Below are 24,623 nucleotides of genomic sequence, written 5' to 3' on the forward strand. Positions count from 1 at the left end.
AGTTTTCTTTAAGCAAAATTTGTCTCAAGCCAAGAATACAAAGTCTATCAATTCCAGGTGAATTTACTATGTGTCTAAATCAGCATGGACTGCTATGACAAAATTCCATTGACAGGGTGGTTTATAAACAACAGAGCTTTATTTTTCTCAGTCGTAGAGGCTGAGATTTCAGACCAGTAGGCCAGTCTGAACAAACTCTAAGGAAGGCTGTGTTCAGGGCAAGCTGCCTTATGTCCTGGTGTGGTACAAATAGGGCTACATACTCTTGATATCTTCACGTAAGAACTTCAGTCCCATGCATGAGAACTCCAGCCATTTGACATAGCTACCTCCCAAAGATCCTCCCCCATTAAGCTACTAGGCTTAGGATTTCAACATGTGAACTTGAAGGAGAAAATGAATATTCAGTCCAAGCATCCTCCAAATTTACTCTGTGAATCTGAGGTAGACCCATGACATTATAAAGGTTTCGTCAATCAATATCAATTTACTCAACCAAATTTTCTATAAAGTCATGTCCACCTTAGAAAGAAATCAGAGGTTGGCTTTGAAGTTCCCGGTCCTTGTGGTCCCCTAGGGCTGGTGGTCAGACTTGAAGGGATGCTGGAGGATGAGGAAGTTGAAAAGACTACTAAGATGTGTGCTTGCTTTTCCTCGGAAATAATTTTCTTATTTAGATAGATAGCATTAGATTTTTTTTCCTCTGACATGTATTATCAGTGATCAGTATCTCACTTACGGACTTCATTTAACAGTTTTATTCATTTTCATTAAAAATTTTTAGCCTAATTTCCTTCAGGTAACAATTTCAGTATGAGACACACCATGCTATGCTCAGTCATTTCATGGAAAGCTTTTTTTTCTAAATTTGAGTATTTTAAATACCGAATGAGTCTCTTTGGGTCTCCTATGTCTTATTGACTTATTTTTCATTTCAGGGAATTCCAGGACTCGCTGGTAATGTTGGCTCACCTGGCTACCCTGGCAGGCAGGTGCAGTGGCTACCTTTACACTTCTCCTTCCGTGTCCCTTGTTACATAGGCATTGCATATTCTGGCTCTGAGAGTCCTTGTTACAATGAGAGATATGTTAGCTCTCCTTCATGGTGAACTCCTAGATTAAACAACGTTGTAAAAATTCTTCAGATATTGTACTGTAGACTGGTTTGTTGGGTGTGGAAGCCTGACTTTTAAGTACATTGGATACATTTTACAATGGAACTTTTAAAGTTATGATGCCTAAGAGTCAAATAAGATCTGAGAAGAGTCCCATGTTAACTTGATGAAATAAGTGTAAAAGTATCTCCACAACAAGTGTTATTTTCCATAACATAGTTATAAAACTTGAGGGGTAAATAGTGGGGCTTCACATGCCACTATGAAATACTTTCATCTGACCTGAATTCAGTCCTTTGTATAGTTTTGAAAATCTGTTTCAATCATTTTGTATGTATTTCCCTGTAACTTCTTTCCAAATTTCATCTAAACTAATAATAGAATGAGTTCTCCTTCTTAGACTTTTCATGACATTATTGTTTCCAAAAATAATTAATTAACTTTTGAAATCTAGATTTATAGCCTTATCCTTAAGAAAAGGGCAAATTGCCGGGCGGTGGTGGCTCACGCCTTTAATCCCAGCACTCGGGAGGCAGAGGCAGAGGCAGGCGGATCTCTGTGAGTTCAAGGCCAGCCTGGTCTACCAAGTGAGTTCCAGGAAAGGCGCAAAGCTACATAGAGAAACCCTGTCTCGAACCCCCCCCCCCAAAAAAAAGAAAAAGGCAAATAACAATATAAGAATTAATCTGTTGTTAACAAAATTGCATTTTAAGCACTTAAAACTATCCAAAGCTACTTATGCTGTACTGGAACCATCTAGTAAGGGTGAATGTTATCAGAAAAACAAAATATGAATGCATACATGAACAGTGATTTGAAGTTTAAAATGTATTCATCTCTTAAAAACATATCAGAATGGATTTTAAAGTAAGATTGAGGTGTCTTCACAGAACACAGATAATTTCCCAGTGAAAAATAATTTAGAGAAAAAAGGTTTGTTGTTCCTGATAACACCTGCTAATGTACTTTATTTAGGTGACTAAAATGTAGTTTTATATTCATTATCCATAATGCCTTTGGGGTCCTGAAATTACAAAATTCTTTAAACATTTGTAATCTTCTTTAGGTAAAAACAAATTTTGAATTTTATAGTAGTTTTGTAGTTTTACCTATGATTTGTTAACTCCTCTGACATGCTGCATCATCCTGACAACAGCCTTTGTTTACACCAGGGTTTAGCTGGACCAGAAGGTAACCCAGGTCCTAAAGGTGTCAGAGTAAGTAAGCATTTGTTGTTGCTGTTGTTTGTTTGTTTGTTTTGTTATCAGTTTGTTAAGTATACATGCGGGAAGGTAGAATGAAAAGATAAAGTACTTACCCTTCCCACATTTTTTAGTGGTTTTGTAGATTTAGTTTGAAAGGAATGCATTTGCCATTTTCCCTTCGGTGCACAGAAAACCATCGGTCTCATGCAGTGTTTACATCACTATTGTGTGCTTCCAGTTCTTCACTTGGTTTTGGCTATGTTAGGACGTGCTGTGCACACAGAGTAGCATCATTTACATATGAACACACTGAAGCCTTTGAATACATGTTGCAGTGAAGAAGTGAAGAGATGTATGGAGATAATTTGATGATGCATGAGTCATCATTGCTGTCCGGAGTAAGGAAATGTCTGTGACAAATGGAGTCAGCTTCACATCAGGGCATCCCTTTGCACTTCTAAACCATTAAAAAAAAAAATGAGAGCCATTCTTAATCAGCAAAGGAAAAAGGAAAAATCCCCGATAATGGAGTGTGCTACAAATTACAACCCCATTGCTACAATTGCTGTTTTTGGTGTGCACATCTCCAGCCTCTGCTTAGCAGGATTTGTGTGCTGTAGATCTCTCCCCTCCCCTCATTGAAGTGCATGCCTCACTGTGCTACTGCAGTCTGCCTTGCACTTTAATGAGCATATACATAGTCGATGTATTTTCCTACCCCAGAGCATCAGTGAAGGCTTTGGCGGTGTTGATTTTCAGTTGCTACCTTGAGTTATACTCTCTATTCTTCCATATCAATGAAAAAAAGCAGTAACACAAGGAGAAGTTGTCATATTTTTACATCTTTACAGCATTGAGATACATAAAATTTTAAATACTTCTGCCTAGAATTTTATGGATCAAACAAACAGTGAAATGAAACAATGTAAAGATTATTTTTCTGTCTTCAAGGGTTTCATTGGCTCTCCTGGAGAGGCAGGACAGTTGGGACCTGAAGGAGAAAGGGTGAGGTTATTTCCTTCAAATACTTCTCCTAATGTGTTCTCTTTGTGATCCAGTGGGGATCACAAACTCACAAAAGCGGGGCTGTCTGCTGAATGAGTGAGTAAGCCCAGTCTAAGAGAAATCACCTGCTAGGAATATTGGGCTTTTATAAATTCTTCTGAATTTTTGAAAGGAACATGATATGAATATATATGGTTAGAGATTTTAAATTCAATTTTTAAAGTATGTGTTAAAATATAAAAATAGGCTTCTATGTAACCATGTCTGACTAATTTCTTCCTCTCTGTAGGGTGCTTTAGATATCAACTAATAGACACTCAAACTCAAAGTGGATTGAAATGAGGAAAATTTAAGAATAATTATGGGAGTAGTAGATGATTTACCAAATAGCTACACACACACACACACACACACACACACACACACACACACACACACAAATACTTCATATAAATTAACTCCTGTAATGCACACGGAGTACTGTTGTTATTCTCATCACTGATGGAGAGAGTGAGGAATATACAGAGAAAGTAACTTGTCCTTGACCACACCCAGGAATTAAGAGTGCTTAGATAGAATATGGCCACCAGTGTTCTGGGCACACAGCTTGTGTGCTTGACTCTGCTGCTGCTTACATGACCAGAAACCTAAAGAAAGGCTGGTGACGTCATCATAGAAGATGATCTGGAGTAGTGAGAGGATCGTCCTCTCTGTTGCTTTCCTGAAATTAGTTTCACATAAAATTGGAAGCTGGCAATGCAAGGATTTGATTAACTTTGTTTATCTCCAAACAGAGAAAGAAGGGGAGACAGAGGAGGACACACATCCTGTTTTAGCTGTGGAAAATAAGATGTTCCTGTTTGTCTGGCTTGCCATTATTGGTGGCAGGACTACTCCTCACAAATAACTATTATTACCAAGGAAGGGAAGGACTCCATTTGAAAGCTTGAATGATATCAGAAATCTTTTTTGGAGAAAGAATTGAATGTATTGTTAAATGAATATGTTGAAGTTAAATGAATATGTTGAAGCTTTTCTGAACACTGCACTCATTTATATTTCACTAATTGATATTCAAGAAAAAGAGCTGTGTTATTTAATGCATTCATTCAGCAGACATTTACTTTTGACTTTTCTGTATTCTAGGGCACTCCTGGGATCCGTGGGAAGAAGGGTCTGAAGGGAAGACAGGTAACTTGGTTCCTCCTTCTTGCTTTCCAGTAGACTAGTGGGATCTAATCTTGTTCGTTTCTCCCTCCATGAGTTTCTCCAGCATGGTGTGTGTGCTGTCACCTGCTGGTTTGTGCCTCTTTAATGTTGTACTAAATAGTACTTGAGATGGTAAAGGAAATGCAGGTATAAAAATAACTCTCAATTGAATACTGCTAAGCCTTTTGGTATAACAGCAGACTATATTGTTGTCTCCATAGTAGGCAGGTACAATGCCAGGACATACAGGAACAATTTAAAACATGACCAGAACACAGCTTTGACGTGCCCTTGATACTTAGACATCTTAAGTTCCACACAGAGGTGTCCAACCATTTGACATCAGGACACTGTGTTGCATCTGTCCAATCCTCCCTGGACAACCACAGAAGTAACAAAAACATTGCTAAAAAATCTTAATGTTTTAAGGAAGCTTGCAATTTTGTATTGGGCTACATTGGTGACATGTAGCCCACAGTCCGCTGGTTGGTTACCCCTGAGAGACTTTCTTCTTACATTTCTTATGTTTTCAGGGTTTTTTTTTTTAAGCAAGGAACATGAATTTTATTAGATATTACAATAATTTCATAGACAGGAGAATATGTTGATATTGTCTGAGACTCAATTCTTAATAAAGAAGCTAGTCCAGACAACTACCCTGGCTAAGCTAACAGAGCCATTTAGATACCTTTCCTCCATTTACAGTCTTTTCCTGGCGACTCTAAGATGGCTTTGAGGGTAACAGTCTGTGCTTTACTGTGGCTGTGAAGGGGGAAAGGGTCTTTTATAATAGTGTGAGTCAAACTTTTTATATTTATGAATACTATCTTAATGCCAGAAAAAAATGGATCTATGTGTCTTGTGAATATATTTTTTCTAAGGATCTAAATCTATTACAAGTACATATATTATAAAGTAACTACACTCTGTGAATTTTGCAATATAAAGAATAGTCAAAGATCCCAGTAATTTTTTCATTTACCATTTTCCCATGGCCTTCTCAAACTCTCCTTTTAAATTCAATATTATTCTTTTGGATAATTTTTTAAATCACATATTAATAAAAAGTCAAAGTTATCTGTGATATCACCTCTCTGTAATATTTAATTATTCAAAGCATTCAGTCTTCTGAGCTTTGTAATACTCCTTGAAAATAGTTTGGGATAGATTCTAGTGTCCTTGAGGTTGAGAAATGGGAGGTCTGAGATATTGAATCATACTTAAAAACAGTGGACAGGCTGAGTGTGGGGGCACCACAACCAGGATGTTAAAGGAAGAAAGAAAAACCAGCAGGAAAGTTAACACTGAGTACAGGTGCACTTGCTGTAGGTCTAGCAATCCCTGCTTTCCATTCTCTACTCAAGCTACCTAAAAGAAGCATGAATTTTTGTGTGTGTGATAGGTGGCCAAAATGTGATAAAGCTGTTTGAATTTTTCACTTTGAAGACTTGAGTTTATTGAAAAAGAAAATCCATCAAGCTGTCAAGAGATGCAAAATAAACCTCAAATTTTGTTTCCCCGAATCTATAATGAACTTCAGAGCTGACCTCATCTCAGCTAGAGAAGGAGCAAACACCATCACTGCCATTGTCACTTAAAGAATATAAGCAGCATTTTAAATACTTTGTGTGCTGCGTTATTTAATTATATTCCATTTTACATGAATATGATGTTGTGTTCTTTGCATTTTAGCCCCCATCCACACACCCCAACAGAACCCATTCTCTATCATATGTCAAATTTCTACCCAACATATGAAGATCTGATGCTGTTCGAATTGACAGATCAGTCTCATCATTTTTAATCTTTCCCACTCTAGTCTGTGGCTCTTAATTTTTCTAGATCGTTCCTATCAGTTTGTTGCTAATAAAATAACCAAGAAAGTCATTTATAATAATATATTTTCCCATGCTTAAAATGGTACATGATTCTTTAATAATTACTTTAAGCATTCAGAACCTTGAGGTAAACCAGCAGACAATGGTTGAGACTGGTGAACAGATGAAGCATTTTCTAAGTCCTATCATATATGACTTGGGCAATCAGTAGTTTGATTAATATATTTGGTCTTATATGGATATTAACTCAACCTTGGCATCAGCCACATAGAGGAAGGTTCTAAGTTCCTATTCCATAATGACACAAATTATCCAGAGAGATTTATAGCAGCTTTTGGTTGTTTACTCCTTAGGGAATTATAAAATTAGATAATGGGTTCTGTTTAATTCAAAATGATAGTTCAGGGGGCTGGAGAGATGGCCAGCAGTTAGAAACACTGGCTGCTCTTCCAGAGGACCTGCTTTTGATTCCCAGCATCCACATGGCAGTTCACAACTATCTATAATTCCCACACTGAGGAATTCAACACCCTCTTCTGGCCTTCGAGGGCACAGTATGCATGCCATGCATAGATATACATGCATATAAAAGTTCCATAGTCATCTAATAAAAATAAATAAATAAATAGTCTTAAAAACAGAGTTCAAGAAAGTATAGAGAAATAAAATGCAATGCTTTCTGGGAACTTTTATTCTTCTATTCTTCACTTTGTAAAACTGGCAAAGGTTTATTGATTCAAAATACATGCATTTGTGCAAGATTTAGATCCTGAGATATATTTGAAAAACACATAAATCCAGTTTTTCCTAACTATTATTTATAGAAATAAATTGTTTGATACTGTAACATATCATGCTTGTTATATGTATTCTTTCTTATTCTTACCACAAAGTGGCCTGGCAATATGTAGAGACAATATGAGCAGTTAGGGTAAGTGACAGCATAAAGTTCAGTTGACCAAGGTGCAGTGGACTTCGGTGTTCTAATGCCATCTCTCCTGGGAGCTATGGAAGTAACATTGTTTCTGAGCTTACTTTTAGGAGGATATTGTTACAAATCACATGTTGACACAGTTGGCAAATGATCACTTACTTCCCTGAGTAAACCCAAACCATGAAATTAGCTGTAGGGAGCCAACTTAGTGATGTCTGCCTCTTTGTTGTTATTGTTTGATGAGATCATAGGCTGACAGTGAGATGAATCATTTCTAGACATCTTAGATATACAAGTGCTACTGAAATGGACACATTTTTAAAAAAATGTGTTGTTCTGATTATTCAAGAAATAATTACAACTGAGGTGAATATCATTTAGCTTCATATTGTTTGTTTTTAATTTACCATTTCTGCTAAAAGTTACTTCTGTTCAAATCTTACTTCCTAGACCAGCCATCCCCCTCAGTGAAATAGTGTCTGCAGGCAGTGTTTATATAGTTAATTGATATTTGTAACACGATATTTCTTCAGATTTTTTTAAACCAACATTATTACTTTGAAGTATGTTCTTTGTTTTTGTTAGGAATTTGCTGTACTTCAGGGTCAAGTAGTATTAAAATGGTTATTTTAGTAAATATACTCCTTGGTCTTGGGTTGTTGGTGCTTGAACTTTGCTCTCCTTCCTTTTATGAGCTGTTCCTGCTGTCAGGATGGAGGTTAAGGCTCATACTGAGCAGTGTCCTTAATTAAAGACCTTGCATAACACCTTGTGTTAACCCAGGCTCTCAGACATTCAGCTACAATAGTCTTTATCTTTTTCTCTACTGTTTACGTGTCATAATAAGATAAAAACTTGAGTGCTAGAAGATAGCCCCTGGGACTCAAAGCATTATTAATAAAACTGACATTTAAAGATGGACAGGCTCAGTAGATGTGTCCTGTGCATGTGTTTGCACTCTGTGGTCTGGATTCAATGAATGTTCATTCTCCAGAGATCTCAGATGGGGGGAAAATCAAACAAGATAGCAGGCAATATTTTTGAGTCAGACTTTTAAAAACTCCACAGTGCTGTTCTGTGACACATACTTCACTCTCTTTATATATGTAAGGCATCTTGGAACAGACATACAATAAATCTTATTCTTTAAAGGCTCAAAGCATCCATTGATTTGAAAAGTAACAAACTTACAAAAGAACAAAACAATGAAAAAAAGAGTTGGTTCTTTAAGAAAATCATCAAGATAGACAAGCCCTTAACCAAACTAACCAAAAGGTAAAGAGAGCACATCCAAATTAACAAAATCAGAAATGAAAAGGAAGACATGACAACAGACAATGAGAAAATCCAGGGAAGCATCAGTTCATACTTTATAAACCTTTACTCCACAAATTGGAAAAGTCTAAAAGAAATGGACAATTTTCTGGATAGGTACCACATACCAAAATTAAATCAAGACCAGATAAACAATTTAAATAGACCTATAACTACCAAGGAAATAGAAACTGTCATTAAAGGTCTTCCAACCAAAAAAACCCCAGGATCAGATGGTTTCAGCACAGAATTCTACCAGATTTTTTTGCCAAACTCTTTTTATGAGGCTACAGTTACCCTGATATCCAAACCTCACGAAGATGCAACAAAGAAAGAGAATTAGAGACCAATCTCCCTCATAACATTGATGCAAAAATACTCAATAAAATACTTGCAAACCAAATCCAAGAACACATCAAAAAACTTATCCACCATGACCAAGCAGGTTTCATCCCAGAGATGCAAGGATGTTTCAACATACTAAAATCTGTCCATGTAATACACCATATAAACAAACTGAAAGGAAAAAAAAACCCACATGATCATTTCATTCATTGCTGAAGAAGCCTTTGACAAAATCCAATACCCCTTCATGGTAAAGATCTTGGAGAGATCAGGAATACAAGGAACATACCTAAACATAATAAAGGCAATTTACAGCAAGCTGACAGCCAACATCAAATTAAATGGAGAGAAACTCAAAGCAATTCTACTAAAATCTGGAGCAAGACAAGGCTGTCCACTCTCCCCATATCTATTCAATATAGTACTAGAAGTTCTAGCTAGAGCAATAAGACAACAAAAATATATCAAGGGGATAAAAATTGGAAAGGAAGAAGTAAAATTTTCCCTATTTGCAGATGATATGATAATGTATATAAGTGACCCCCAAAAACTCTACCAGGGAACTCCTACAGCTGATAAGCACCTTCAGTAATGTGGCAAGATACAAGCTTAACTAGAAAAAAAAATCAGTAGCCCTCCTATATACATACGATAAATGGGCTGAGAAGGAAATCAAAGAAACATCACCCTTTACAATAGCTACAAATAATATAAAATACCTTGGGGTAGTACTAACTAAGCAAGTGAAAAACCTATATGACAAGAACTTTAAGTTTCTGGAGAAAGAAATTGAAGAAGATATCAGAAAATAGAAAGATCTCCGATGCTCATGGATAGGTAGGATTAACATAGTAAAAGTGGCAATCTTAACCAAAAGCAATCTACAGATTCAATGCAATCCCCATCAAAATCCCAACACAATTCTTCACAACCCTGAAAAGAACAATACTCAACTTCATATGAAAAAACAAAAAACCCAGGATAGCTAAAACAATTCTATACAATAAAGCAATCTCTGAAGGCATCACAGACCTCAATCTCTACTATAAAGCTATATTTATTACTATACAGCTATAGTAATAAAAACAGCTTGGTATTGGCATAAAAACTGACATGTGGACCAATGGATCAAATTGAAGATTCTGACATTAATCCACACACCTAGGAACACCTGATTTTTTACAAAGAAGCCAAAACTGTACAATGGAAAAAAGAAAGCATCTTCAACAAATTGTGCTGGCATAACTGGATGTTAACATATAGAAGATTGCAAATAGATCCATATCTATCTCCATGAACAAAACTCAAGTCCAAGTGAATCAAAGACCTCAACATCAATCCAGTTACATTGAACTTGATAGAAGAAAAAGTTGGAAGTAGTCTTGAACACATTAGCACACGAGACCACTTCCTAAATATAACACCAGTAGCACAGACACTGAGAGCAACAATTAATAAATGGGACCTCTTGAAACTGAGAAGCTTTTGTAAGGCAAAGGACATGGTCAATAAGATAAAATGACAGCCTACTGAATGGGAAAAGACCTTAACCAATGCCACATCTGACAGAGGGCTAATCTCTAAAATATATAAAGAACTCAAAAAACTAAACATCAAAATGCGCAGCAATCCAATTAAAAAATGAACTACAGAGCTAAACAGAGAATTCTCAACAGAAGAATCTCAAATGGCTGAAAGGCATTTAAGGAAGTGCTCAACATCCTTATCATCAGGGAAATGCAAATCAAATCAACACTGAGATATCATCTTACACCTGTCAGAATGACTATGATCAAAAACACTGATGACAGCTTTTGTTGGAGAGGATGTGGAGCAAGGAAAACACTCCTCTACAGTTGGTGGGAGTGAAAAGTTGTACAGCACTTTGGAAAACAGTATGGCAGTTTCTCAGAAAATTGGGAGTCAATCAACCTCAGGACCCAGCAATACAACTCTTGGACATATACCCAAGGAATGTTCAATCATACCACAAAAATACATGCTCAACTATGTTCATAGCAGCATTATTTGTAATAGCCAGAACTTGGGAACAACCTAGATGTGCTTTAGCCAAAGAATGGATAAAGGAAAATGTGGCACATATACACAATGGATACTACTCAGCAGTTAAAAAAAAAAAAAATGACATCATGAAATTTTCAGGCAAATGGATGGAACTAGAAAATATCATCCTGAGTGAGGTAACCCAGACTCAGAAGAACAAACATGGTATGCACTCACTCATAAGTAGACACTAGTTGAAAGGCAAAGAACCAGACTACAACCCACAACTCCAGAGAGGCTAGCTAACAAGGAGAACCCCAAGAGGGATGCATGGATCACCCTGGGAAGGAGAAATGGATAAGATCTCCATGAGTAGACAGGGGGTGAGGGGAGCAATGGAGGGGAGGGGATGGGGGATGAGAACATAAGGGAACAGGATGGTCAAGCTGGAACCCCACCTTAGACTACTAGCTATAGCAGAGAAGGTGCATGAACTAGCCTACCTTGATAATCAATTAGTGAATACCCTAACTGTCATCTTAGAGCCTTCACCCAGTAACTGATGGAAACAGATGCAGAAAATCATGGCCAGGAACCAGCCAAGCTTCAGAAGTCCGGTCAAAGAGAGGGAAGAGGGACTCTATGAGCAAGGGGCATCAAGACCACGATGGGGAAACAGATACAACTGAACCAAGCTAGTGGTAACTTATGAACTTTGTACTGATAGGTGTGGAGCCTGCATGGGACAGGACTGGGCCCTCTGCATGGGTGAGACAGTTGTGTAGCTTGGTCCATTTGAGGGACCTCTGACAGTAGAAATAGGATCTATCCCTGGTGCATTGCTTATGGGGGGACACCTTACACAGCCTTAATGCAGGGGAGGAGAATGGACCTGCCTCAGCTTTGTGCAGGGCTTTGCTGACTCCCCATGGGAGGCCATATCTTTTCAGAGAGGGAATGGAGGGTGGGCTGAGGAGGAAGGCTGGGGGGAGCAGGGGGAGGGTTGAGGCAGGGATCTGTGGTTGGCATGTGGAATGAATAAAAATTTCTTAATAAAAAAGGAAAAATAGTGAAGGGAAACAGGATTGGCATATATTTGAGAACTGTAGATTTCATACATTATACCTAAAAACACATATTTTTCAGTGCAGTTCCCAAAGTTCGTTTTGTCAGATGTTAATTCTAATGTTGCTTTTAGAAGAATTTACAGGGCTACCGGCTCAATATACCAACAGTGTGCTTATTGTACTAAGTTGTGTGGTTTCAACATCTACAAAATGTATACCACAGCTGACTTTCCATGACTGAAGGCAAACGAAACAAGAGATAGCATTGACTCTTGATAACACCCAGACAATAACCATCAAAAAACAAAACAAAAAGAAGAAAAAAACAGTGTTTTAGGCTGGGGAGATGGCTCTCAACAGTAAGGGCTTTCCTTGTAAGTCTGAAGACCTGGTTCAGTCCACAGAGTCCATGGAAAATCCAGTATAGTAGTATGCATCTGCAATTTCAGTGATGGTGAGGTGGGTTGAGACCCAGACCTCTGGAAGTGTGGGAGCCTACTAGCCTGATCTGTGTGATGCACGTCCACGCCAAAGAGAGACACTGTCTCAAACAAAAGATAGAGGGCACCTGAGCACTGAGGTTGACCTCTGACCTCCACATGTGTGCTATGAAGGCATACACCTGTACTTGCATGCACACACTTACGCGCGCATGTGTGTACACACACAGACATCAAAATTCTTTGAGATTTCTTGGACTTGAAAGGACTAGGTTACAAGTAATCAGATCATGTTACCTTTAAAGTTTGAGAGCATGACTGAACTAGGTTTTATTCCTGGGAAAATTGATACCCTTAAGGGATGTTTATTTTTCTAACTATAGAAAAGAATTCCCCACCCCTCCACCCCCATCTCCTTCTCATATAGCTTTCTGTTAGTGGAGTCTATTTAAAGTAAGCTATGTTTTGGCTTCTAACCCCAGTGTTAGGAGTTTTGGAGTGTAAGTGGTCTGTGGAGCATCTGTTATTAGTGTCTATATTTAGCCCATGGCAATCTTAAACACATAGAGCACACTATCATCTCAATGCATGCACTCTCTGGAGAAGTCACAGACAGTATTTTCTTTGCTTCAAGAAAAATTTGCAGTTTGTTGGGTCATAAAGGAAATGCTGAGGTATTTTTGGTAGATTTCCATTAATTTTCCAATGATTTCTTCCTCATTCAGGAAAAAAAAAAATGATAGCTATTTTCTGGTTTCTACTTTATGGAGCCATCTCCTGCAACCATATTTGGCTAAGTGCCAAATGACGAGTGTATAGAAGATTTCAGACTGCAGGGCTTTGAATTTGCTTCACTCCCAGGGCTAGGAAAGGGACACCCACTGCTCATTTGGAGTAAATCCATACAGGGCATGATTTCACAGGGACATGACGCCAGCAGGTGGAGAGTCAGCCAGGTGATTATGTTCAGGGCTGATAACAGATGGAAAATGCAGAGATGCTTGTAGGTCATCAAAATAAGAGGCATAAGTGACATATGGTGGGCAGGTCTAGTGTTTCAGGCTGTTTTCTTTGAGAAAAAAAAAAAAACAGCAAGAGTGGCAGATGCTGTGTCACACATATTTTTTGAGATGAGGGGAAGGACAATGCCAGTTCTCAGATCAGGAGCAAGAGGTGATGACCATTCTTTAAGAACAAGGGAGAAATGACTCCGAAAATGGAGGTATGGACTAGCAGAGCCTGCCTGGAATGATTCAAAGTCCTATTGAAGTCATCCATCAGCTCAACTGAGGTGCTAGGCTTCACCTTTGACTCATGGCTCAAATTGTCCTAGCTGTGTGGAAAAAGAGGATGTGGAAAGTGGGTATCACAGAGCCAGCTGCGCTCCAGCCTTGATCTGCAGTGATCTCTTTCCTCCATTAAGGACTTTTAAATGCCAAAAATTGGTGTGCATGTGTAGGATACACAGAAGTAAAGTCTACAATGTAATTCATCTTTCTAATTCTAGAGAAATTATTCTGATCTCTTTCAACTACTTTGTTTGAGAAAGATATGCCTCTCTATATACTGGTGTGCCAGCTTAGTATATTTTTATCTATAAAATTTATCATTACTATATTTTATTATCATTAATTAGTGATAATTTTTATTTATTTCTATTTTAAGCTGATATATATTTAAACCTTATGCTAGATAGAAAGAAGTATATTATGCAGAAGTATATATATTGCTTTTCTTTTTTAATCCTGTAATGTGTAGTCATTATAACCATTTGATGATTATTTTTCTTATTCTATACATATTATTTTTATGATTCCTTGTAGAACTAGGAAAATAATCACCAAGAAGTTTTTCATTGTTTACACATATCTAAACACACAGCAAGTATCTATAAGTAATCTAAAATATGAACACCACCTTTATATTCAAGAGGAAGTGACATTTCATGTTTGAAAACTTCCGTGGTTGGTGACAGTATCATTGTTAGACATGGGGAAGAGGGAAACTTATCTTTGAGCTTTAGGAGGTTCTGCAGATCACAAACAAACACAAGGAATGTGCTGGAAAAGCACATGGGTGGTATGCCATTTAGGATTCAGTGCCTAGCCCTACCGTAGCATGCCCTACAAGTGTAGACACCACTGTTGTTACAGTGTATTAGTTATTCAGTGCTATATGAGAAATAACCCTAAGTAGGTAATCTTAAACAACAAATATATGTTGTTATAGTTTCCTTAGTCAGGAACTTGAAAATGGCTTGTTGGAGTCATCTAATTCATGAGCCTAAGGTTAAGATTGGGTAGGTGTCATAGTCATCTGAAGGCTTGACTAGGCTGACAGGATCTACCTGTAAGGTGGTTTGCTTACTGGCTGTCTAGGAGATGCTAGCTGGTAATAGAGATCTGACTTCCACAAGGCTCTGTGAGGGTCTTAAGAATGGGAGTTCTTCTGAGATGGGAGACAATGAGTCCAAAGTAGAGAGGTTACAGCATCTTTTTCAGGACATCTTTGTAATCACTCACTGCCACTTTAATTTTCTGTGCGTAATAATAAACACCAGTCATAATTTAACATGGAAAGGATCTATACAAGAGCACGACTATCACATATCAAAGAACACTGAGGTCCATCCCTGAGGCTGGCTGTTACAATATAATACCGTGTGGGCCTCAGAGACATTCTGAGCATGTCTTCTGTGAAAGCCTGCAATGCCTGAAGATGACATTAATTTTAGACACAGTAATGGCTTAAAATTATAATGAGGATTTGGTCACACAGTAGAAACAATATGGAAGAGGAATGTTAAACTAATTGTATAACTGAGTGCAGTGGACTTTTACACGTTGAAATTGTGGTTCTTAACAATTCAAAGCTTCTGTTTGCTGCTTCCCATCTGTACTCTTATTTTTGATCCCAGGAGTTATAAAATTAATGTGATAGCAGCAATAGGTATACTTACAAATTCAAAAATATTTAGCATCAAAAAACCCGATATTTTAAATCTAGATTTACATAGATATTACATGCAAATTTTCTTCAAAATTTTATCATTTACCCTCTCTCCACTGGAAACGATATTAACATGAAATGCTAGAATGATAGTTTTAAGGATACAAATATTTCATAAGATTAAGGCAAAACTGATAAAGGTAAATAGAAAAATTTAACCTGTTTCATTTTCGTGCTCATTGACTTGAACTTACACTAAAACAGCAGCAGAAAATCTTCAACCCTGAGACAGGCTTACGACTCTAGCAAGAGTGAATGAATGGACTTAACCTCTCACAAGATGCACGAGCGAGGCTTTACAATCCTCTACTTAAAGATGGAACTGGTGGCTTTATTAGTTTCTTATTTCTGTTGCTGCATAACAAATGGAGGACTGAGTTCCATGGTGTGGATGCAGGCTCTTCCTAACAGGATCTTAAGCTCACACCATCAGGTGGCATTCAGGGTGCCATCAGAGCTGCGACACCTGGAGGTCTGACTGGCAGACAATCTATATCTAAGCTCATTATGGTTCTGAGAAGTTACTCTCTGAAGCTGAAGAATTGAGGGTTCTGAGTTCTTACTAATTTGGGGGTCCCATAGCCTATCAGCCTCTAGAGGCCAGCCACAACTCCTTGCCATGTGAGATTGTCCACCAGAGCTAAAATCATCAAGCTAGTCAGGGCTATATCTATTTCCATGGTAGTAAGAATTTTACATAGATTTTGTAGTATGATTATGCAGTCAAATCCATCACTGTTGCTATATGCTAATTGTTCGATGAAGCAAGTCACACATATTAGTCACAGTCAAAGAAGTGTGTAGTGGTCACACAAACAAGAAAAGACATCCCTGTTCAGTAGCAGTTTTTAATTGATGATATATTGATGAAAATGTATATAGAATAAGAAATAAAATCCATTCTTTCTATCTGTAATAAGGGAATTTGTTGAATAATAAATATTAAAATCATAAAATAGTTACCAGTCATTTCAACTAAACTGCTTGAGGGATAAAGTTAAGAGTCAGCAACTAGCATTATATGTGTTAGACAGTGACCAGAAGTGAGCAGGAAAGTTCCCTGGTGCTGCTGCTGCTGCTTGAAGGATGTCTGGGAATTGTAACAGGTGAGCAACTGACTCCAGTCCTTTCTCCATTTTCCCTCTCTTTTCTCCTGTGGGGAGAAATCACAAACTGTGGGAAGCTACTTCAGAGAGTAACTTCTCTCCCTGCACTGTGGTGGGACTGGGTTGGGGGGCGGGTGGAGGTGGGCAGTGGGGACAGGCGTGTTAATCAGAGATGGCACTTCCTTACGTCAGTCCTGAGTGAGTGTCCAAGAACGCTTGATGGTACCCCAGCTTTGTTCCTGGCTTGTTACATCTGTGTTAATGGTTGTGGTGGTACACACGTGGGGTTCGTGTGTGTGGAAGTGGTTAGAGTTTCTACAGAGACCAGAGGTCAGCATTAGGTGTCTCTCTCAACGCTTTCTACCGTATTTTGTGTGACAGGGACCCTCAGTGGACCTGGAGCACTTGGTATAGCAACACTGTCTGGACAATGGGTGCCGAGGAGGTCCACTCATCTCTACCTCCCAGTGCTGGAGTTATAGGCATGTGTCACCCAGCTCAACTTTTCACATGTGTTGGGAATCTGAACCCTGGTCCTTTTGCTTTGCATCAAACACCTCATTGAATGAGCCATGTCTTAAGTCCTAATTCTTAAGGACAACTTATTGAAATATAATTCACACAACACAAATTTCACCCCTTTAAATTTGTTATATAACTTGATGGGTTTTAGTGTATTTAGAGTTGGACATTAATCATGTTTTCTAGTTTTAGAACATTTTCATTACCCCCTAAAGGTAACCCAATGCTCCGAAGCACCTCCATTCCTCCTGTTACGTCCACATCTCCACTTTGTGTCTCTGTGAATTTGCCTACTGTGGACATTTCACATTAAGGGAATCACTTACTGTGTCTCACTTTCCTAATTATTTCACTGCAGAAAAACTTCCATCATCTCTAATTTATAAGATTTATGCAATACTTTTCCTCTTTTGTTTTCATTACCTGGCTATCACAAATACTTTCAGATATAATGCATTAGCTCATTGTACTAGCTAGTTTTATGTCAATTTGACACAAGCTGAGTTCGATTCCTGGAGCCCACAGAGGGCACCAGTTCCACAAATCGGCTCTCTGCCCAGCATATATGCATCATGGCATGTGTGCCCTCCATACATTATGGAAATACAACACATGCGCAGACTGAAAAATTTTGATGATGATGATGATGATGATGATGATGATGATGATGATGATGAAAACTTCTTTGAAGTGCTTTTTACAGTTCAGAAGGATCAGTGTTACATCACTACAGAAAAGCCTTTGTATTCAGTACTCAGCACAAGCAGCTGGGTACTGAGTGATTCTATAAAAGAATTCATGTTTATTGTCCTGTCATCCTTCAAGGCTTCACAGTGTGGAATTCTCAGGAGGTGTTTCACACTGTGAACACCTTATGTTTGCAATGCTTAGGTGTGTTGTGCCTGCCCTTATAAAATTGCACTTCAAAGACTGAGTTTTCATATTTTCATCCCAGAATAATGAGCTGTTTGGTAGAACATTGTAAAAGGATTCTTAAGTTAGACTACCTTTGTTTGCAGTCTAACTGTGGGCCAAGAACTTACCTTTTCTGTCCTTTAATTTCTTCAGATACAAAATGAGGACCCTAGGATCCATGAAATAGACCTGCTGTGAAGATTAGATATACATACATTACACTGTGTCTAAAGCCCAAGATATGGAAAGTGCTTGCTGATAGATACTCTCTAGTTTAGCCTAGGGACCACATGGGGCAGCAAAGGTAGCTAATGAATTAGACAGAATCTTGATTATGTTCCCTCTCATTTGGTGACTATGTAATAATAAGAAAATTCTATCTTTATTATTTTGCTCTTATTTGTATAGTATGAGGTATATAAAATAATGTTCATAAAATATAGAAATACTATTTTTTAAAATCAATGAAATTTAGTCCAAAAACTGGATTACAGATAAGGATTTAGGGAATTTACTTTTTTCTGTTTTACTCTGTGTGTGTGTGTGTGTGTGTGTGTGTGTGTGTGTGTGTGTGTGTACGTGCATGCTCATTTGTGTATGTGTGTGTGTGTGTGTGTGCTCACATACATGGAAGCAAGCAAGAGGTATCATTCTCAGTGGCCATTCACCTTGTTGTTTGAGACAGGATTGCACACTGGCCTGGAGCTCACCAGCTTGGCTAGGCTGGCTGGCCAGGGAATCTCAGGGATCAACTTAACTCTGCCTCCCCGGCACTGGGATTATAAATGTGCACCACCATACCATGGCTTTTTCACATGGTTTGGTGCAGCATGCTTCCTACCAACTTATTATGTCCCCAGACCCAGGAAATACAGAGTTTCTGTTACAAAATGCTTAACCTAGGCACTCTGCATATATGTTATAATTGTGTAGCTTGGTCCTCTTGTGGGACTCCTAAAAGTGAGAACAGGGGCCGCCTCAGACTCTTTTCCTGGCTTTTGGGATCCTACTCCTCACACTGGGTTGCCTTGCCCAGCCTTAACACCCAGGGAGGCGCTTAATCCTGCTGAAACTTGACAAGCCATGTTTTGTTGATATCCGTGGGAGGTCTGCCCCTTCCTCAACTGAAACAGTAGGAATGGATTGGGGGGCGGGAACAAAGGTAGGTGGGAGGAGAGGAGGGTGGGGAAACTGCAGTGGGATGTAAAATAAATATAATAATAAAAGAGAAAAAAAGAAGTTATAATGTGAAATATAAAAGAAGCCAGTGAAATGAGTTCTTTGTATATTTCAGCTTTGACGGTGGCATTCTTTGTTTCTCTGCAGGGCTTTCCAGGTGACTTTGGAGACAGAGGCCCTGCCGGTCTGGATGGTAGTCCTGTGAGTACCTTGTGATGGTCCATCCTGACAGCCTCACATCACTCCTGCTCTGTGGCAGCTGCACGTGGCAGCCTTGTGAGCATATTTACAAACGACGCAGCTGGGGCAGTTTCCACACCTTTGCACACACTCTGGTCTGACACTTTTCAGTGTGAGAAATAACCCAGAGTTGTTTGGATAAACCTCTGTCATGACAGTCATTAAAATCAATCACTTTAACCGTGTTTGAGTCACTTGGGCAAATATGACACAACACTGACCTTCGTTTGTGAAGGCAGTAACTGTGCTCCTCAGTTCTGCACAGAGGTCTTCCGCTTGGGTTATTCATGTCACTGTTCAGACGGGGGAAGAGGTGCCTTTAAAGAACTGTTGCATTGCCTCAAGAGAGTGGTGATGGCCTGCTGGTTTCCACATTCCAGGGAAATTGTCCTCACTTTTTCTCCTCCTGAAGAGTCTATGCCATACACGTATTATTTTTGTCAGATTTTCAAATGATTAGAATCAATGCAAAATTTGTGTGTTCTAAATTGTGACTGGTTCCTACATTTATAAGTGAGTCAGTATCACAAAGACTATAAACATACTTTCTTTTTAAAGTTCTCTGTCCAAATGAACATTAGTTAGGTAAGTTGGTAGGTTTAGCTAAGGTTTCACTTGTGCCTAAGCCATGGGATTTAAGAGAAAATTAAACTGAATCAGGTTAAGTTATTAAATATTTGAGTGATATTTTGAGTAGAATCTTTACCAACTTTTTCATGCCCATAATTCTAGGGGGATCTAATATCAAGTGTAATGAAGTAAACATCATTTAGATTTTAAAATATATCTATTGTGTACTTATAGACCTCATGTTAATCCGTTACTTAATAGTTTGGCAGTTTTATATCCCTGGGAGCTATTAAAGCTGGATTCAGCATGTTTAAAACATGCTCTGCAAAATATGTTTTCTATATAAAATATATCATAATTATTTTAATATCATTTAAACATTTAAATACAAAAGTAAAGTAGATGTTTTTAGTGTAATTTGTGGGTTTTTTTCAATAATTTATCATGTATGTGTTTCAAATGTAAATCACAGTGTACTGAGGGAGATCATTCCTTTCCCTCATTCCCTGTAAATTTAGTGACACATCACATTATGATTTTTATGATAAAAAAATCAGATATTTCTGTTTTAACATTAAAATAAAGGTAGAAATTTAAAGCAACATTCTTCAAAAGATGTGAGTTTTTTTGGCCATCTGAAAATACTTTCCTAAAAACTCTATATACTGACCATCTGTCCTTTCATGCAGTATACAGACCAATATGTCTGTACTGTTGATTATTGATTTATTTTCTTCTTTATTAAATACTTAAAAGGCATAGAGAATTACATACCCTAACCTAGAGGGTAGTTTTAACGTCTCAAAATACTTTTGAAAGAAGAAAGTACTTTCTGTTTTTCAATGGAAGTTAATTTTCACATTGTTTCCTGGAAATATGTGTCATCATTTCAGAAAATCCCTCAGCAGATTGCAATAAAAAATGAACACATTTTGTACATTTCTCTCATAATAGGGGCTTGTAGGTGGCATTGGGCCTCCTGGATTTCCTGGTATTACAGTGAGTATCACTAAATGTCATTTTTGTGAAATAGTTTATTATGTAATTTAAATTGTCAGATGTGCTTTGAAAACTTAGTCAAGTGAATTTTCATGTTGTTGCTGTATGAACCCAGCTTAAACATGTTTCTGAAATAGACAGGAAAATTAGACTAGTAATATAAGTCAAAAAGATAACTGTTGCTTTTGTGGTAAGCTAAAATGGCTTTCTTCTCTAGATGAGTGTATGTATACGTAGATAAATCTATGACTATCTTGTTAAAGACACTAGCAGGACTCAGTTTCTTCAAAAGTGTAAGATGTAGAAGAGCCACTTCCTGTGAGAATCCCCTTTACTACCCAGTTGAAGACCAACAGAGGCTCATGCTTTCTCTACCCACTTTTAGTGTGCCATTGCTTGCTTAACTGCTCTATTGATGTGCTCACCTAGGAGTATGGTCAGCATGGTTGAAAAGTCCAGAACTCGCTCCTTTCTATAGTGCATTCATATGAACTTCTATGAAGTGGCTGGTGACTGCTTTGTCTAATATAATGAAGATGTGTTTTTGATCTTTTTCTTTGACTCAAAAGTTCTCTGCTAGCTGGGCGGTGGTGGTGCAAGCCTTTAATCCCAGCACTCAGGAGGCAGAGCCAGGCAGATCTCTGTGAGTTCGAGGCCAGCCTGGTCTACCAAGCAAGTTCCAGGAAAGGCATAAAGCTACACAGAGAAACCCTGTCTTGAAAAATCAAAAACAGAAAAAGTTATCTGCTGTTTATAGCTTTGTGGGTTATTCTTACTTTCACCCCTGGCGCTAGAGCCCAGACACGCTCAACTAAGTTCCCATGCATCTTCTGTCTGTTCGAGATTCTCCCAGCAGGGACTACAGTAGGTAGGGAATAGCAAAGGACCTTCGGGCTCCCTTGGTGAGCTGAAACTCTAAAGTCACCATGCATTGCTTTTTAGAAGGCAATAATTTTTCAGGACAAGAATTTGACACGTAATTTCTGATATGCTAATATAATGGTTCTGTATTTACTACTCCATTTTTACCTTATATTCTTCTGTTTTAGTGAGTTCTTCATAGCTTTTTTTCTCGATATCTCCTGATCTTAGTGATGATTCTTTTAGAATCACAAAAAAGTAAAATTAGATATCATGCATTCAAAATACATTCATCTCCAAGTGCTAGATTAAGCATTTTGAGACAAATTTAACTAAGACAAAATTTAAGAATTCTATATTGTTTGTGAAAAATAGCACAAAGAAAGTCTTTTTGTTTGTAAAATGACTCTCCATCATTAGATAATTTCTGAACAGTTCCAAAAATACAGAAATTTATTGTGTGTTTTAGGCTAATATCAACTTTAAAGCTATGAACTTTGAATAAACTAGCCACCTTAGTGACATGAGTGACTGCTTCCTGTTGACAGGTTTGAAATTGCAAGTAGAGATTGCCCCTGAATATTTGTTAAGCTGGAAAGTATTACGATTTGCTACTAACAGTCCCATACGTTTCAGGACTAAACATGTTGGGAATAATTTGTCTCTGATGTACTTCACAAACTTTAAGGCTCTTCCAAAATTACCAGTGTCATGTTTTCCATTCTGAAATTTGTATCATGTCAATGTAGACTACTGCCCATGCAGTAAGAAAATGTTGGGAACTAGAACTCTAAAAATTGCTGTATAAAATAAAAACATATTTTAAAGTTAATTCCTTCAGTATCCACTCCACAGTTTATATCAAAACTGTTACATCACATTTATTAGGTTGAATCTAGGGATAGGGTGGAAAATGGCACAGGTGTCTGCTCTCAGCTAATGTACAGATTAAGAGACCGGGGGAGACGTGTACTACGGGCATTTGGTACTGGTCATTCTATCTTCAAAGACTTGGAACATGTCATGAGGAAGAGCATGGCTGGGGAGTGGGGAATAGACATTCTGGGTGAGTATAGGATGCCGAGGAGGCAGAGGAAAAGGAGGAAGTGAGTAAACATGGAGGGGCATATAGAAGTGTGGTGGGTATCTAAAAGAGGGGGCCATGATGCTAGCTTGATCATTTGAACTCTAGCTTAAACTGATGACATTTTTAGAATCTCAGAAACAAAAGTTTCAGTTTTTGCTTTGCTTTTGGAGATGTGGTTTCCCTGGATGAGAGCCCTGAGAGCTAACATCCTCAGTGTGAAACCAGGGCTGGCCCCAGACTCCTGAGTGCTGAGGTGACTGGTCTCAGCCACTACACCTAGCTTTGAATTTTTGTTCTTTGTTGTCTTACAACTGTCCTCTCACTATGTTGCTGTGTTGCCCAGGCTGATTTTGAATTCTCCAATCCTCTTGCCTTATCCTTCAGAGTGGCTGGAGGTATAGGCATGTGCCAGCCACGGTCACATATGTAACTTTCTGACAATTTGGGGACTGTTGACAGAGGATTGAACAGTGGTTATCAGGATGGAGAATGGCAAAGGAGCCAGGACAGAGTTGTGAGAAGCAAATTTGGGTCTCAACACCAGAAACCTGTCTTCTCCTGCCTACCTATTGACCATTCTGCTCTTTGCAGAACGGAATCTTAGGCAGATGAGGTAAAACACAGACATCTTCACAGTGTACAAAAAGAATATCCCACAACAGCTAACAATGAATAAAATAGAAAGCTAAGCTGGTTGATTATTATATTTGACTATTTGAGGGGAACTTAACTCTAAAAATTTCTACAAGGTGTTAACCTGTCTGGGAAGAGCTGCAAATTGAATGTTGTGGACAGAAGGAATATAAGAGCTCAGTGGAGGGAACGGTCTGATTCCAGTAGACTCGGGTAGAATCAGGAAGAGGATGGGATACCTAGAGTTTAAGAGTTGAGTATTGTTTTAAAAAAGAAGAAAAGTTGCTGAAACTGGGCAAAATGCTTTCAGCTCATTAACTTTTTTACTGTACCATACCCTCTTTCTAATCCTGATGCATGCTTAATGATATCTTTCTTACCATTCCTCAGGGAAATGTTGGTCCTGCAGGACCAACTGGACCCCCGGGAACTCCTGGCCCAATGGTATGGCTCTATTTGCTTGTTGCTGTTTCACTTTAACTTCTCCATGATGTCACAAAATACCACCTTTTGTATTTTTAGGGCCTCTCGGGAAATAGAGGAGCACATGGAATCAAAGGTGATAAGGTGACTTCAATATTATTAACATTTTCACAGAGATAATTCCTCCCCCCAGCTGGTTATTGTGTTCATGTCAACAGATATTATTAAATATTCTGGTTTTATTTATAGAGTCTAATTTGTACTATATTAGTTTTTCTAAGAAGTAGGGGAAATCATAGTTTTTCTTCTACAATGAACACTTGCCTTCCTGTGCATCACCATGCTTATAATGTGTTGTCTCTCTGTGAAATTGTGCTTCCTAGGGAGAACAAGGCATGACAGGAGAGCCAGGAGAACCCGGGTATCCTGGAGACAAGGTACCTTTCACACCACTCATTTGATAAAAATGCAGAACTAAAAGCATTGATTCAAAGAAAAGGAGAGCTTATTATTTCAGCCATGCATTTGTAAGGATATGGTATCAATATGATGATGTTTAATTCTAAAACACACCCATGAATATTTGTAGAAGTATACAAGTAG

General features: G+C 38.2%; 1 protein-coding gene across 4 annotated transcripts in view; it reads left to right on the top strand.

Annotated features, from left to right (window-relative positions):
• Col24a1 (collagen type XXIV alpha 1 chain) overlaps nucleotides 1–24,623 on the top strand; it is a 259,667-nt gene that overhangs the window by 51,199 nt on the left and 183,845 nt on the right. For all 4 annotated transcript variants that reach the window (XM_036190194.1, XM_036190198.1, XM_036190196.1 and 1 more), the window contains 9 exons: nucleotides 939–992; nucleotides 2,288–2,332; nucleotides 3,272–3,325; nucleotides 4,472–4,516; nucleotides 19,355–19,408; nucleotides 20,972–21,016; nucleotides 23,988–24,041; nucleotides 24,120–24,164; nucleotides 24,404–24,457. In XM_036190194.1, coding sequence (XP_036046087.1) covers nucleotides 939–992; nucleotides 2,288–2,332; nucleotides 3,272–3,325; nucleotides 4,472–4,516; nucleotides 19,355–19,408; nucleotides 20,972–21,016; nucleotides 23,988–24,041; nucleotides 24,120–24,164; nucleotides 24,404–24,457 — 450 coding nt within the window. The remainder of the gene's footprint in view (nucleotides 1–938; nucleotides 993–2,287; nucleotides 2,333–3,271; nucleotides 3,326–4,471; nucleotides 4,517–19,354; nucleotides 19,409–20,971; nucleotides 21,017–23,987; nucleotides 24,042–24,119; nucleotides 24,165–24,403; nucleotides 24,458–24,623) is intronic.

Source organism: Onychomys torridus, chromosome 6, assembly GCF_903995425.1.
Source record: "Onychomys torridus chromosome 6, mOncTor1.1, whole genome shotgun sequence".
Taxonomy (NCBI): domain Eukaryota; kingdom Metazoa; phylum Chordata; class Mammalia; order Rodentia; family Cricetidae; genus Onychomys; species Onychomys torridus.